The sequence below is a fragment of the Netta rufina genome (assembly GCF_964035555.1).
Source record: "Netta rufina genome assembly, chromosome: 5".
NCBI classification, from domain to species: Eukaryota; Metazoa; Chordata; class Aves; order Anseriformes; family Anatidae; genus Netta; species Netta rufina.
Window position 1 is genome coordinate 12,716,672 of NC_140128.1, and position 16,892 is coordinate 12,733,563.

At 39.8% G+C, this 16,892-nt stretch overlaps 1 protein-coding gene across 1 annotated transcript; it reads right to left on the reverse strand.

Annotated features, from left to right (window-relative positions):
- Nucleotides 1-1,646: 1,646 nt before the first annotated feature.
- Nucleotides 1,647-13,660, reverse strand: LOC311209751 (astacin-like metalloendopeptidase; the record flags this gene model as incomplete). Its single annotated transcript, XM_084287263.1, has 13 exons — nt 1,647-1,726; nt 2,358-2,583; nt 2,996-3,111; nt 3,970-4,097; nt 5,265-5,349; nt 5,476-5,654; nt 6,456-6,573; nt 7,211-7,345; nt 8,367-8,438; nt 9,404-9,428; nt 10,138-10,154; nt 13,335-13,359; nt 13,592-13,660. The coding sequence occupies 13 exons, from the start codon at nt 13,658-13,660 to the stop codon at nt 1,647-1,649; spliced, it is 1,275 nt and encodes a 424-aa protein (XP_084143389.1).
- Between the last annotated feature and the right edge of the window lie 3,232 nt (nt 13,661-16,892).

Sequence of the window (16,892 nt, forward strand, 5' to 3'; positions counted from 1 at the left end):
CACTTTGTTTTGTAGGGGCTTGGGAATCACAGCAGTCAAATATTTTTCTCTAGAACTGCATTTTTAACAATATTCCAGAAAGACTACTTCTTATATGATGTACTGATAGCAACACGTAAGTGCTAAGAAGTACAAGTAGAATAACTAGAAGCTGAACCTATGTTCCAATGTCTTAAGAACTAAAGAAATGTCTGTTTTAAAGCAGACTCAAAATTCCTGTCTTCAGAGGCATTTGCACAGCCATTTGTCACTGTGGATGAGGAATCAATCTTCAATGGGGTTAAGGTTTCTCTAACTTTAAAGAAGTGGCCAATCCTTCATCAAATATAAACACAGAGCAAGCTTTGAGCAAACTCTTGTAAATGCATTCTCTTTGGTTCCTCCTTTAACAAAAGAAAATAAATCAATAACTTGCTGTATAAACCTTACTTGTAGTTCAAGTTAATTTCCCACTGTTCTTTTCTAGAATTCTATTTCTGTACAAAAGTTCCAAGGTTCCTAGCATTACAGAATAAGAACAGGAAAAGCATTTGCCTTTTTTCAGACCTGCACATGCAAGTGTTATATGCTAAGGTTACTCATATGTTTAACTATCTCTACAGGAGTAAAATATTGGCCTATTTTGCCCTCAGATCTGTTAGAAAAAACAAAGTGTCATTACATACAATGACTAAGAAATGAGCTTCCCAGGGGCTCTGCCAATCTTACAGCTCTCTCCTTGAGAGATCAGAACAGGAAAGTTTAGTTTCTTGCCTCACAAAAGATTTGTTCCCTGAACTGAAGAAGTGCATGAACTCTGGCAGCATTATCTAGTTCAGCTCTTATCCTGCCACAGGCTTAACTGTGTCTGTGGAGTAAAAATGGCTTCGGGATTAAAAAGCACCCTTAGGTGGTCCCTGCCTACCAGAACTGTACAAGGAACACTGCAATAGGGTGTATTGATATTTTATGGCAACAATTTTGTCATATCTGTCTTTCTTGTGATTTAAGGATGTAATGGGATCACTTAAGAGAGATGTCATTTTTGGAAGCTAGAATGTTAGGCTAGGAAAAAGAGGCTGTTTCTAGGACATTCTTTCATGCTGAAGACCGTGGAGAATAGAAAGCAAATTTGTAAAGTTACAGCTGGTCTCTTCAGCTGTCTAAACCTATGATAACATCTTTATGATACTCTTAAGAGATACCTCTGGCTGAATGAAGGGTGCTAAGAAGTAAGACAACATTGATATTGTGTGAGGCTGGAAGGGACTACTGGAAAATAGAAATGGAAACTTTTTTTTATGAAGCTTTTTATTAAATTTTTAAATAGAAGGAGGTAATAACTTAACTGTGCAGATGAAAGGGGGAGTATACCAGATGTATAGAATTCATACATTTGTATGGCTTGGGGAATAAACTTTCTCAGGAAGGTGAAGACTTCGATTCTTAATAGAATTAAATTTCATACTGATCCAAGCCAAGATAGGAGCAAAGTTGGAAATGCATAATTTCAATATTCACAGAATAGATTCTTCTCCATTAAGTCAGTTGTGGCTGCTAGGTTTTCTTTGGATCCTTACTGTAAGTGAAATGAGACAATGTTTAGCTTTCAGAGCTCTCTGAACAAACAGTAGTATCTCTAAAGAATGTAAAAGTTAAATCACGTTTTATCCAAAAACTGGGATCATTTTGTAGTCAATGACACAAGTGGCATGATGATTTTTCCTCTTTTTCTTTCCTTCCATAGCTACAATTGACAGAAATAGATACTATACAGAGTCACCATTACTGTGGTAACTTAATTGTATGTTTGTGACACTAGTCATTAATTAAATAGGACTGAAAAGAATGTGTTTTAGGTGAGTATGTTCATGGATCCTGACCATGGAAATACTGCCTCTTTTCTTGCCATTGGGCTGGGTGACCTGGCTTACCACAAATCTTTCTTGCCCTCTGAACTGTTTGACTAAAAACTGTATATTTTCTTTCAGAAGAGCAATATATTTAAATACTGCATTATGATTTATTCTCATCCTATTGTGCTAGTAACCCTAGCTGTAGGTTTAAACTGATCATATCCTTAATGGTGCATGCTTTGGAATGGTGTGTATCTGAAAGGCAAGGCAAACTGTGGAATCTGAGAATCACCTGGCTGACAGTTTGTCCTGCGCATGGCCTCATCTTTCTGAATGAATAAATGGCACTAGTGTAGGACTCATCCATTAGATCAAAAGCAAGGCAGGAAGTGATGGGTCTCATAGATACCATTTCCTCAACAGTGTTTTTCCAAAAGACATGTGAAGAGGAAGGTAGAACACTTGTTGACTTGACATAGATTATTTTTCTTTCTCCACCATTCTCCCTGTTCTCAGACCTACCAGAAGTAAAGGTGGCTTGGAAACCAGAAGCTGTACCAGCACCATCTGTGACAAACTCTACGAGCATAAGATTGCTAGAAGCAACTACATCCGTGGGTATCTTTGATCCACAGGTTTTGTCCATTAAAACTGCAGAAGACTTGCTGGATCCATCATAAACTTTAACATAATCACCCTGACAGCCTCTGGTTTTCTGCAGCTCAAAGGCACGGAAATGCAGGGAAATCTGGAAGGGAAGAAAAACCAGGCCAAACACATATGAGAGTTCTTTCATGGAGTGTCCTTTAAACCAGACAGAATCCAAGCTGTAGCCAAGTCCAAACTGGTACTGCTTGCCCTGCCTTGCCTCTCATCCCCTGAAGATGCAGGATTCAGATCTAATGGGCCTCTAATTGAATGCTCCCATGTTCAGGCTGCTTAGAGTTTTTCAAAACTATTGGAGTTTTTCAAAACCACATTTCTGCAGTTGTTTTGGCCTGTACCTGGCTTAAGGACACAAAGAAGTACAGACTAGTTTGAAATCTTTCCCATGAAAAAGATGTTATATGGCAACTGTTATGCAGATAAAGAGCAAAATGCTTAACAAAGAAAGATATAAGTCCAACCATGTTCCAATACCATTATTAACTCATGATTACCTTTCTCGATCGGGTACGGATAAGCCAGACACAGTTGGTGTTATCTGAGTAATTTCTTGGATGGTTGGCAGATTTCAGTGACCCAAATGCTGCATCGATAATAGTGCTACAGCGACCTGAGGGAGAAACAATGTTTAGTTCAGCACCAGGCATACAGAAACTTCCACTCACTTAAAATTGTAATCTCTTCAGAATGTAAAAGTCTCGATTTTCTGATAAGGCAGCATCATTTCAGGGGACTGGTACACTAAAGAATATCAGAGGTTTCATTTTGATGCATTTGGTCACATGGTTTTCCACTGATACAAGGAAGTCAAGTGGTGTGAGAAGAATCAAAAAATTATGGTGTCTCTGCAATACCTAAATTCTAAGTTTAGGAGGAGGACTTGGGCTTTTCTCTGTGCAAGGGATAATACTTTATTCATCATGTTTTTTACCTTTGAAGAAATTCCTCTGATTGTATCAGAGAATTTCTTCAAGCAGAGGTTAAATTTAAGGAGTAGAAAATACATACACATTTAGAATGACAATTTAAACATTTGAAAACTATTAGGCTAGAGCTGCACATCATGAAACAGTTTCAGTTCAAAAGAGCGTAACAACTCTTTTTTTTTCGTCTCAGGTCTTAAATACAAACTGCAATGAGGGACAGAGATGTCTGACTTTTTGTGGGGTTTATCATTGTCTCTTGAGCCCTAACAAACCTGATGATTCCAGTGAAGCATATGACATGGTATGCAGATAAGCCATTGCCACAGTAGCCACATATGCCAAAAAATAACATTTCACTAATCACAATATGCCTCCAGCTTCACCTTTGTGTTCTCTCCTGGAGTGACCATAATGGGTACTGTAGATTTAGGAGAGTAGTCTCATAGTCTTTGATGAGAAGCTGCTGCCAATGCAGACTGCCCAAACACCTCTGTCAAGGAGCTGAGTATCCTCAGAGGAAAGGGTGGCTTTGAGGCACTTACTGCAATTGTAAAGCTTGTTGATTTTGGCCACGTCCATGTTGCTCAGTCCCTGCCTCTGTCCAATATGTACTGCTCCATCAGGGATTGGTACAATAGTTGCTTTGCCAGTGGTATTAGTGAATGTGTATCTGAAAAAAAAAAAAAAAAAAAAAAAGTTATTGAAGTAAAATTGCTTCTTTCAGGATTTAATGGCACAATCTACGTGCTTTAGAGGGAGAACAATTGTATGCAAGTTTCCTAAATCCCATCTGAAAAGTGGATTGTTCTTTTGGCCAATTCTTGACACTTGTTCCAGCAGCTAGGAATGGGGAAATCTCCTGTGCAAGAAGAATGGAACTTGCAAACCATGTTTGCTTGCTGCCACATAATACAAGAAGGCCACCAACCTATGCTGTTTGGAGAGCTAAATTTAAAACAAGCTCATCAGTTACCTTTGCTATTGTTTTGAAATTTTATTAAATATGAAATAACCCAGGGATAACAAACTATCTTAATCCCAAACTCATCCTTGAAAAAAATTCAAGCAAACCTCCAAGCCCTAGACATGGTGGCTGGGGAGTAAAAGCACTGTTGTCACATACATTATGAAGGTGTTTAAGGTTCTAAAGTCCCACAAGAGGGTGCTAATAAAGAAATTATTGGAGGGGCAAGTCAGCCCTTTCTTCTAATAGAAAAACAAAATAAAATAGAAAACAACCTTTGGCTGCCTCTGCATTAATTTATTTACATTTGTGCACAGATTTACTTCACCATGATCTTAGACTGATAATATTAAACAAATAACACTAATTAGATTGCTGTTTAAATGATCTGCAGTGTTAATACCACTTCAGAAAACTATTTTTAGCCTAGAACCCCAGTATATTAGGTGCTAGAGTAACAGAGGAAAAAAAGACAGCTCTCCCTAACACACTTATTGGTGGTTGATGGCTTGCAGACCTCTTCTTGGCTATATAATCCTTTTCTTCAGATGGCAAAGGAGGAACTCTACTCTGAGGCTGCTTTCTTTGTTGCTATGATTAACAGTGCTATTCAAATAAGTTTGATTAGGAAGTCCAGCAGTAAGCAGATGCCCTCCTTTGCCACGTTCCCAGCTGTGAGTGACTCCTTAAAGAAAGCTAAAGGATAGTGAATTAATCATGGGGAATGGCTTATCTGAACTGACTTACACTGGTTTTCTCAGAGGGGGAAACGGGGAAGCTATTCCCCATTAGTAGTAGGACAGAGTTTTTACAGAAGTTAGTTCTAATGTGAGATTTGAGTTCCAACAAAAGCAATGTCACGCTGCTACTTACGGGCCGTAGTGCATTACTGAAGAATAGTCATATGGAAGACCCAGGTTGTTCGAGTTTTCAAATTTCTTGAAGTCTGGTCTGTCAGCTGTAATATAAGATACTGTTCTTAGAGTATGCTTCTTATCCAATCCCTTCAGGAAGCAAGGAGGAGTTGGAAACAGCAGGACATATCTACTCTACTGTCTACACTGAGGAAATCAAAAGTACTTACCTGGGCTGATGTACTCCCACATGATCTTTACATATTTATCCCTGTCACTTCGAGAATGTTCATGCAAAAATCCCAGGGCATGGTCCAGTTCATGCTGAATGATTCCTTTCCACATGCATCCTCCTTTCATCACAGAAACAGTCTGTCCACCTCCTACTTTTCCATAGTTGGACCAGCAGCTGAGAGAGGCATTGAACACCAACAGAAGACTTATGGGATTTTTATTGTCAGGCAAAGGGACATTACAGAGGATCTTGTTTCACATAAGTGTTGTGGGAATGAAATGATTACTTCCTGTCCATTGGGATAGTCAGTGTCTACAGAAAGGCAAAACTGACTATGTTGTACAAAACAACAGTCAGTATGGTCATCACTAAAGATTCCTGGAAGACCTTCATTAGCACAAAGGCTCCTACATGGTGACCTTCTATACACAGGGATTTTAACTCCCTAGAAATAACCATTTTTAATCTGAATGACTGAATCCTATATCAGAGCTGGAACTAAGATGAATAGCACTTAAAAGCTGGCAGATGTTAAACAATTCTCTCACAGACTCTAATTCTGACCTTGACAATCAACTGTACGTCTGATTCAGAGAACTGTTTATTTCAGAAATTGGAATTGATTTTGCCTTTGCAAGAACTACAGTAGCTTGTTATATGTTATATACAAGTATGCATTATGTATACGTGTATATAATATATATATACATATATGTATATATATAAAACACCACACAGAAAACATGAGCTAAGGCATGTTCTCCACCATGAGGGTGTTTTTCTATGGTCTGAGTCACTTCAGTTTCTCTGCTGACTCACTGAAGTAAATGCTGGGTCCTTGCACTTGCAGGATACCTTACACTGTGATAAAACATAAAGTTTCTTCTCCAAATCAACACCTCTCTAAGTCACACAAGGTAGTGAAGAATTGAAAACCAATACAGAAACAACTTGTTCATTTGTCTTTGAACTTACCCATCAGCAGATTTAATGCTGAGGTAGTCACGTTCTGTCTTGCGCTTCACAAAATTAATACAAGTCAGCGTTTCGAATTCTGCCATAGCTTCCTGAATCCCTCTTATGTGGCTCTCCTCTGGAGAAGAAAAGGTTAATTTTGGGGGTCACAAAGAATAACAACAGGTGCCATTAAAATCTCATGTGTGCACAAAAGCAGGGTAAATGAGGGACACAAATATTAGCCTAGTCTCTTTGTTGCTTCTTGCTCGTTAATTAATTTCATTTAAGATATTACAGCCTGGCATGAGATTCTCTTTATCCAGATCCACGTCCAAATGGATTCAGGTGGGAGCCCTTTTTTCTTAACAACTTGTTTTAAATTATAGGGGTGATTGTTGTTCTAGCTGCTGATTGTGCACTTGCAGGCAGCTATGGGAAGCTATTTTGCTAATGAAAAGTAGGCCATTCAAACCACACCACAATAGGCATAAAGGCAGGTATTCTGGCAGATACTATCAGAGAACGTGATCACTGTTGTCTTCAAGAGACCAGACACAAAATATTATGGATGCAAACTACTCAAGGAAATTTGATCTCTTTTTTTTTTCTGCTTGTGTCTTTGTATTTAAAATTAATCTGTGCTTGCATAGCACAAATAAACCCTTAGAATAAATTTCATCACTGTAGCCACTGGAAGCAGGTTTCTATCTGAAGCTTATTGGATAAATTCCATTCATATATATATATATATATATATGGAAATTTACACCCACCATAAGTAGGATCCAAGACATAGGGAATACGAACAATCCCATCGCTGGACTGGGGCCAGTAGCAATTGCGACAGTTGATGGCACTGCGGCTCCTCTGTGGGACTATGTCACCTTCTTGCAAGTACCGAGAGCAGTCTGTGGCAAAAAAAAAAGGGTGGAAGTACCTGAGCCATAGACTGCTGGGAGCTGTCTAGGGCACACTTGGTAAAGTGTCACTCTTATTTTCCTAAGCTTCTGCTCCTGGTCAACATTAGAAGTGGGGTATTGGACATTATTTGCTTCCCTACTTTTCCCTGAAGTGTCCTTAGCTAAGTGACAGGTGAGAAGCACCAGCTCAGTTGGGTAGGGTTTCAGGCAAGACAAGGTAGGTCTGAAAGCAGTTCAAGCAGTAAGAGGAATGCTGTACTTTGGTACTATTTCTTCACCACATTGTCACACTGAGTGAGTGCCCTGGAAAGGTGCTGGGCAAAGGCAGGAGGAAAGTAAGGAAACCCAGGAAGGCAAGAGTACAGAGGGACAAATCAAAAACAGTGTTTCTGTCTTAGAAAACTGTAGAAGTGTTTGCTGTCCGTTTCTACAGACAGGAGTAGAGCTTCATGAATGACCACATTTTCCCCTCGCCGAAGGAGAAAATACAAGAAAGAGAAGCCGATAAAAAGCGGCAAATATTTTTGGAAGTATCAAGAAACAGTAAGTCTAGAGCAGGAAGCCTGGAACTGGCCATCTAGGAGTCTGTTCTACAAAACCATATGGTGACTGAATGCATGTATTACTTTCATTCAGCAGAAAGGTAGTTAAATAATAAAACAACCATATAACCAAGTTCTCTTTTTATGTCCAAAGAAGGACCAAGATGTTGAGAGCTAAAGCTGAAGAAGCTGCCTGCATAGTTCAGTTGTGTCTACATCTGGTATCAACTTCAGTATTGACAAGATAGATTTAGGATACCATAGGGCTTCATCAGACTGCACAAAGAATTTGTGGCCAGTTTCTGAGGGTTTCTTACATTTATATCAGTAAGATAGGAAAAAATGTTTGCACAGATTGTGGTAAGATACTGTATCTCCCCCATTGCCCCCTCACCAGCCCCCCAGCCCCCCTTCAAAATAATAACAATCAGAGAGACCCAGTAGAAGCAGGCCTTTGATGGTATTACCTTTGTTAACTTTCAGAATTCTGTTAAAAATAACTTCATCTTCAGAGTCTGTCTCTATAGGTGATGGAGATTCTGTGCAGAAAATACAGAGAATCACTTTGTCATTCCCGAGGGAAAAATGAATCCTGATTTTTAATCTGACAAGTTTCCAGGCACTCTTTTTGCTCTGGTCCAAATTACAGTCATGCAGTCAAACTCATGGAGTCTATTTATGTGTTGGCATGGTGTTCAGTCATGTAGATATTTGCTCAGGGACACAATCTTGTGAACCTCCCAACAGCAGTGGTTGTTTTGGCATCAATCCAGTCCCGAGAGCCATTCCTTTTTGATCTTTCTCTCTCTCTACCTTTGTTTTTTAGTCACTGCATTCTCAGGAATGGTCCTTCAGCTCTTCTGAGTCTGTTTTGTCCTGCTTGGACAGCAGGCAATTCCAGCTGGCAATTCCCCTTGTCTTCATGGCTCCCTCTGTGTGCTCAGACAGCACAGCTTTCCTTCTGCGTGCACACATCACACTCATCCCTCAACATATCAGGAGCAAAATTTGATGGAAAGCATTCCTGCTGCTTACTGCTGGGTACACTCTTCTTGAAAAACCCTTGAAACCAATGAAATCAGGACTTAATTCCTATTCCATGATTGAGACTGAGGTCCCCAGACAAGCCCAGCATCAGAGACTTTTGAGCCTCACAGAAGTAAAATCAGCTGAATCTGAGCAACATGCTATGAGTCTTGACATCCATGAACAGCACAGGCAGATGGCTTCTGCGCTTCCTTTAACCTTCAGAAGTGACTTAAGTCAATATATTATCTAAGTAGAACCATTTTTAGCAAAATTAACACCTGAGATTGTTATCAAGGCTGGGCAATTGGCCACAACCAAGAGACTCTACTTTACATAAATTATTATGGTTAATACATTCACTTAAAATTTCTTCCCAGAGATTATTTTGTGTTAATCATGTGCTATTTTCTGGAGTAACTGGGTAGCTAACAATCAGTATATCCTAGCAAACACTTAAATTTAGAATAATACATACCATATATTTCTTCTTCTGTAGTAACCTAGGAGGATGAAACATAAGTATTATCTCACAATTAACAGTATAACATAAATATGAAACAAATTAACATGCAAAGGATCAAAAGTGTTTGGGCTACTGTTTTGTGTATCTTTCAGTAGTGCAGTCCTGAGGTCTTATTTACTGTACCATGTGTAAAAAAAATACTACCACATGTGGTAGATATTTTTCTTTGATGTACTTTCATATGTATGGATATCATAAAGCAAATTGGCATAGGAGATTCAGGAAATGCAATTTGAAGCATGTAGCGAGTTTCATAGCTTCATTCATGTCCCTGATGGTAGAGTACAAAGCTGATGAAATCTCTGATGAAATCCTCCCAGTATCATCTCACAACAGTGGTGAAAGGCCATGGCATTTACTGCTTGTAGGGAACTGTGGGGCTGGTACCTAGCTGTGGAGGTCATGTTAGTAGCAAAACAAATTGCCATACTCCCTTTGCCTAGTAGAAATAAAAAACAGTTTTGAATTTTCTCTATAACCACAAAGAAGACAAAAGCTTCCTGGGATTTTGGCCATATTTGGGCATTTTGGAACGACAAATGAGATACAGATGGAAACTGCACACTCTGGTACATTGTTGATCTGGAAAGACTTCCTGCACAGATGGGGATATGGATGAGTAGATGAGTCTTGAAGTCAATGGTGGACCCCAAAGTTAACAAAGGAGCTGATTTAGTTGTCCTCACCTGAGTAGGTTCTGTTGCTGCAAAAAGCAAGGAAGAAAAAGACAAGCAAAAGGAGCAAATTAGGTTCTGAATGCAACTTCACAGCACCGGTCTCAATAGCACAGGTCTCCTCACCCATGGCAATGCCTTTGGCAGGTGCCTTTGCTTGGAGAGGTAAGAGGGTGCACTAACTGATGCATATGCACAGAAATTCAATTGAGGTTTAGACAAACACCTACGAAACTGTTCCATGTTCAGGAACAGAATCCTGGTCATTAACTGTATAAGAATCAGCAAAGCATTTTTCAGCGTCAGTGTGAAAAATGTCAAAGGAAACTAGGGACAAAAATCTGTTTTGTTCCCAGATTCCACTGGAACAGGTGCAGGCTAACCAGCTCAACAATCCTCTCTGGTTTCACAGTGTCAAAGAGGAAAGTTATAAAATGGGATGAAGGCTATAATTTAGCACCACGCAAATAATCTTGGCTTCAGTATGCACCTGACAGCAGCTTGTAACTATCCTAACATGACTTTCTAGTGTGGCATCTTCTTATTTCTGCCAAAAGTCAGTTTCTAGATACCAGCATAGAAGGGAAAATCTGATATATATATTTCTGAAGAGAAACTTCATTGTTATAGCATCATAAGAGTACAGAAATTGAAAGGTCCTCCAAAGGTCGTCCAGTTTGTGTGCTTTCCCTAAGGCAGAAGCAGTTTTATCTATGTTATTCCTGAACACAGTTTGCTTGACCTGTTCTTAAGTATGATGGATATGCCGCACACCTTTCTGGCAATCTCTTCCATGTTGCTAATAATCACACCTGTATTTGTCAAAATTTAAAACCACTATTAATTTTCTACCCACCACCAACACAGACAACACTTATGCAAATAGTTCTCATATCTCTAAGCCCATCCTTAACTTTCTGAGCATGTGTTTTCAACAGAAGATATGGAGGATGCCAAGCTGTCACACCTTGCAGCACCTTTCCTTTTCACAGCTTCCATTGACCTAAGTGGTTACTGTCCAAAAGTAGGTGGACTTCTCCCTATTCAGAGTAGGTCTAGAACCTGCAGAAGAATTGCTTTGATTGAGCCAAAAATTCTTAAATCTGCCTTTTCAGATTGTTACTTCAATTGCATGCAAATGAAACTCCACTATGATAACTTCTATTTATTATGCAGGAGTTTAGTCATTTCCCAGGAGCTGCAACAGAGAGGTCTATGGCATCTAAAAATTTATTCAGGAAAGTGCATTTTTGAGGTAGGTTGACCAAATTCAAAATTCATGCACACAAGAGGCATTAGAATAATTGACTAGTCAAAGTCTGTGGAAATTAGGCTCCAGATTCCTAGGCACATACAGCCCAGGACCCCTTTTTAAAGCTCAAGTGAGACATTGTAGAAGGCATCTGCTATGTGCCTCATCAAATGAGTATCTGGTGTGATACAGATTTCAAAATGTTGCAGTTCAAGTTTTCCCTGCACTGTAGATACTGAAAGGTGGCACAAAAAGCAGTAACAATGGTAAATTAAAACTCACTGTATGTGTTTGGCCCATTAACCCTGCCATTTTGAGTTCCAACAAGCATGTCCCTCCACTGGCTTCAAATTTACTGAACATTAATTTTGCATGCCTTTGCTTCCATGCCATAAATGACATCTCAAAAGAATTGCTCAGTTTTCATCAGTCACTGCCTTGTTCTGACTATGTCAAGCAACTCTTTCTAAGGCCTCTTCCTTTTGTAGCATGTCACCCCTGACTTGGCAGTTTCTTGTTGTAGTTAAGGTTTTATTTCCATTGACATTTGCTGGAAATCTGCAATGACCCCATTCTATTTTTCAAAATGATAAAAGCTGTTCTGTTAAGCCCATACTATTCATTTTCTATCTCAGCACAATGCAAAGCTTTCTCCAACACCTGATGTACCTTTTTCTCATTGCTGCATCAAGGCAGGTAAGGACACAAATAAGTGGCTGAGCTTTTTCCTAATGCTCAGTTTAAAGGAAAAGTATCAAAATACAATGTTAGAATGTACTTTTCAAGCCTGTCAAAGCACAGCTGAATTAACCTAACAAACCACACCCAGAAAGTACATGCATGTAGCGCACATCTGTGTGAAAGCACATCTGCATTCAGCCCGATAGCAAATTGGGAAACATAAAAGTACTTTCAGGTGCACTAAAGTTGTCACTCAGCAGCAAATTAGTCTTATGTATTATCACCTATATTTACCCACAGTGGTGAAATTCGAGTCTATATGTCTTTTATACCCTTCTGACCTTTTCCATTTTTTCTGTGTTGTGACACAGTGAAGTCAAAGCTTCTTCTCAATATTGTGCAGCCCAGGATTACAGGAGGAGCCACTCAGACACACAGCTCTTGAGTCTGCTCTGACTCAGACCTTTCATCTGTCTATACTATAAGTAAAATTGATTGCTCAACAATTTTGTGTACCACAACACATACACTGCTGATGACATGCAGGTGCTTTCACTGCTGCAGCTCTGCTTTTGTTCCTCTTTCCCGAGGCCTCTTTGGCAGCCCCATTCTTCAGCTGTACAACTGTATGTAGCTACATCACTGGCAGCATCACAAATCAGCTTGTCATTTGTTTCAGGATCTACTATGCTACACAGAAGCGCACCTACAAAACATGGGGTTCTCTCCATAGTACAGATCTTACCTCTATTTCCCTGTTCCTCACTAAGTATGAGCAGCATAGAGCTTCTTCCTTAAAATCTTTTGTTCTGCTGCTGCTGCTCCCAGACAGACCCTTGTATCTTGTCACCACTGCTAGAATCCTTGAAATCTTGACAGACTGCCTTAGCTTTTTCTACCCTGAAGAAGCTCTGCTTTGCACTCTGCTTTTGAATCTTAATTTCCCCTTACTTCAGATTTTTTTATTCATTCCATAAAGACATTGGGAAGCCATGCAATTTGTAATAATAACTCTCTTCAAAATACATAACCTAGTAAGTAGGCAAACAAAAAAACATACTCTCGCTAAGTCCCTCATACATACAATGTAGTGGCATGTTTGTTTCTGGCAGTATAACGTCTGTAGTTACATTTCTAGCTAGTAAAAACTGCATATCTCAAAGTATTACTGAAACTACATTATTTGCATCAGCTAATGCCCAGGCTTCAAGATTGCTGCTACGTAATTTATTTGATACATGGTCAAGAATTAAAATACGATATAAAACCTACTTACTTGCTGTACTGTTTCCAGAGTTGTCCTGCAAAATCAATAGGTAAAAGGTGTTAATTTTCCATAGCTCATAAATGCAGCAACAATAGCATCAAAACGAGGTCAAAAAGAGGAGCTAAAGTAATAGATTGTCTTCATATAGCACTATATTACTACCATTTTTCTTGTGGGAAAATCATCAAAATGGGTTTCCACAGCTTCACTCCAGGAAGAAAATGCCAACTAGAAGAAAGAGCGGGGCAGCATGGAGCTGTTCTCACCTGAATAGGGAAGCCCAGGGTAGTGTGAAGCAGAAATGCGGTGAAGACTAGGAACATTTTCAGATCCATTCTCCAGTTCTGACAGACCATCAGTGCTTGTCCTTATCTCTTCCCCTTCCAGGAGCACTGCTGCTAGATATACCAGTAGAGCCTGCTCTGCCAGGGCTCAAAAAATCTTCACCAGCCAATGGGGATCCAGGCAGGAAGCAAGCTTCTTTTGTAGCCTCAAGAGCCAATTTAGCCTCAAGGCATCTCCCAGTGCTGCACTACTGCTGTCAGGGTGATCTATAGCATCCCTTGTCTTCATATGGCCATTCACACTGCTCTCTGGACCTGGATCAGCCTTGTGCTTGTGCTGCCATGCACTTTCTCTGCTTCTTGGAGGAGTTTTCCTTAAGTGTTCAGTTTAACTGGTGCCACCTGGGAAGCCCTGGATTGCTTTCTGGAGTAATTCTGGAGATTTCTGATGGTGGGTGATTTTTTCTTTATGTCACAGGAAGCACAGAAGGCCATGACAGTATTATGCTGCTTTGGAGAGTGTAAGAAATCCCTGTTCAGTGTGGTCATGTCCATATCTTCCCTGAGTAGTTTTCCTTCATGTTCTCAGCTTATAGATCTACAAGTAAAATTTCTGTTTTTTCCACTGTTTCCTGATATTATAGGAACTCCATAATTTCTGTCAGTCTGACACTTACAGGTGCCCGGTAGGCTTCTGACCAGCAGTCAGAGAGGGGATGAAGGACAACAGCAGCAGAAGCAGCACTTGTCATTCTCACATTTTGAGGGTGATTCACTGATCCACTGCTTACTGGAGTTCACTTCCAGAAAAGGGTGTAGGAAGCAATGAGCAGACCTGTCAAGAAATGCTTGTAGGAGGTAAACTCCTGAGTCTTTTGTCACAGTGACATCTTGTCATGACCTCTTTATTGCAGCAAAGCGCTGCTTGTTGAAATATTTGCTGAAAGTGCTGTACCTGGGGAATTGTCTGGTCTCTAATGCATGCTTGTTTTGTGACAGAGTACATTTTCCATGTGAGGAGAAAGAAACTGAAATTAAAAAGGCAGAGATTCTATCTGTAGACCATGCCAGTGCTCGGATACCTTCATAGTGAGTTTAAATCCACTCACACTTTCACTGTTTCTTTCTGTATTAAATAAGATGTTCCACAATAATCTGTTGTTAGAAGTTATCCATGTTGGAGAATGAACCGAGAAAGAATCAAGAAGGGGTGGAGTGGGAGAAAGCTTTCACCAAATGAAAACCAGCCAGGGCTAGGAGTTACAGGGAAATTTAATCTGAATTGCATTGTCAGACATTACTCTTAATTTTAGTGGATGGAAGGTCACAGTTATGCGCCGCTGGCTATTTTAGGAGAGTCCGTATTGACAAAGTCCAGGGATAAACCTTCGTTATCTCCACAGGGAGGCAGCACAGGAGAATACTATTTTTTCCTTCTCTGGCTGAAGTACAGCGTGCCCTAGACACCTGATAGTAAAAAGCAGGGTAGCACATGGCCCTTGTCACTGTGGAAGAACAAAGATCAAGCAGGCACTGTCAGCATGCTGATCTTGCTGACACAGGCAGTCTTTATGTCCCTCTGTGTGCATAAATGTTTGCACTAAGCAATGCTAAGTGCCTTGCTTTGTATTTGGGCTTTCAGTGATGAAAATCTTCCTTGTGCTGAAGCGAAGTGGTGCAACTCTGGTCTGCAGTCCTGGAGTGGTTTCCCCAGGCTTCTCACTCAATACAAGGGCAAGATGGATGGCCTTGCTTACAAATGCCTTGGTATGCTAAAACGTATCAAAAAAGACACCACAGAATGGGACTTGTGTATAATCTGCTTGCATTAGAGTTTAGAGGAAGAAAGGAAAGGTCAGATTCCCCTCAGGGAAAACCAGTCCAGAAGCAAAAGGACAGATCAGAGATACTGAAGGAATAAAGCAAGGGGTTAAACTGCAGGGCAGGAAGATCAGTAAACAGCATCTTTTTTGCTTCTTGCTGGGAAAACACTACAACCTCCTAAGTAACTGGTTAACTGCCTGTGCTCAGGAAAGGGTGAGGCAACTGGGCTGGCAAAAAGGATGCTGCAGGTTTTGTGCTGGACGTGCCAATTGCTAATATGCTGACATATTAAGTAGTTTGTCAGACAGATTGCTGCATGCCACCTTTTCCATATGCTAACACTAGTGATGATGGGGGAGATTGCTGTTACAATCAAGAATGTGGCTGTGAATGCTACAGCTGGCAAAGCACGCACAACAGAGCAAGGGGGAATGCTGACGCATCATGCCTGCTGCACATCTCAATGATCCTATCAGCTTCTGTTTGTCCCTGTGATTTGGATTCAATATTTGGTTGTTTTCCTACGTGCTTTATTCATGGGGGAGGAATCGTCAGCAGTCCTGTTTACGCTAATCAAAAAACTATCTAATTTTTCAAGATACTGCAAAAACTATTGCTTTTACCAGATCCAGTAAAGCTGGTACCTCTAGCAGAAAAGGTGCCAAAGAAATTTTATTGGAACCTTTAGGAACCAAGCTCGGGCTTAGCAAAGAGGAGCCTGTTTTTGCATGTATGGAAGGAATGCATGGAAGGAAAGGAAATTTTGTCAGGACTTGAGTTCTCCTGTCCATATATCCTAGATTCTGGTGGACAGTAGGAATGACATATACTTTGCAACTGTGAAAAATGATTGTCATGTGTCCAAAACCAACAATAAAATACCAAGTACTATACCAAAATACAAGTGACATTACCTGCAAGACATCCATCAGCAAGAAGAGCACTACTCCTGAGAGACCACTACAAAACTTGGAGTTATTCCTGAGGACATATTCTGAAATGCAGAAAGTTGTATGCATAAGCAAGAAAAGACTTTACAGACATAGAAATTAAAGAATTTTCTGTTGCATGTGGGAGTTCACTGTAAAGTATAGGTAGCCAAAATCAAAACAGCAGATGTACAGAAGTTGCAACACTTCTGTAGACACCTTTCAGATTTTGCTCATTTGTGTACCTTTTAGGCATATATATTATACAGTTATATTTCTCTTTGGAGTGTTTCATTGTAAACAGCTCCCAAAATATAGTGTAAAACATCAAGACAGAGTTACATAAAAGAAATCAGATGTCTGTAATTGCTAATTACTAACTAGTATAACTACTAGCTACTAATTGTGATGTAGAAAAATGCAGGAAAAATAATTCCATGAAATAAGAAAGTAGTCAAATTTATGTTGATTTAAAAATATGTTTGTTCTGCTAAAGGAGGTTATGTGGTAGTTTCCTTACCCAAATAATG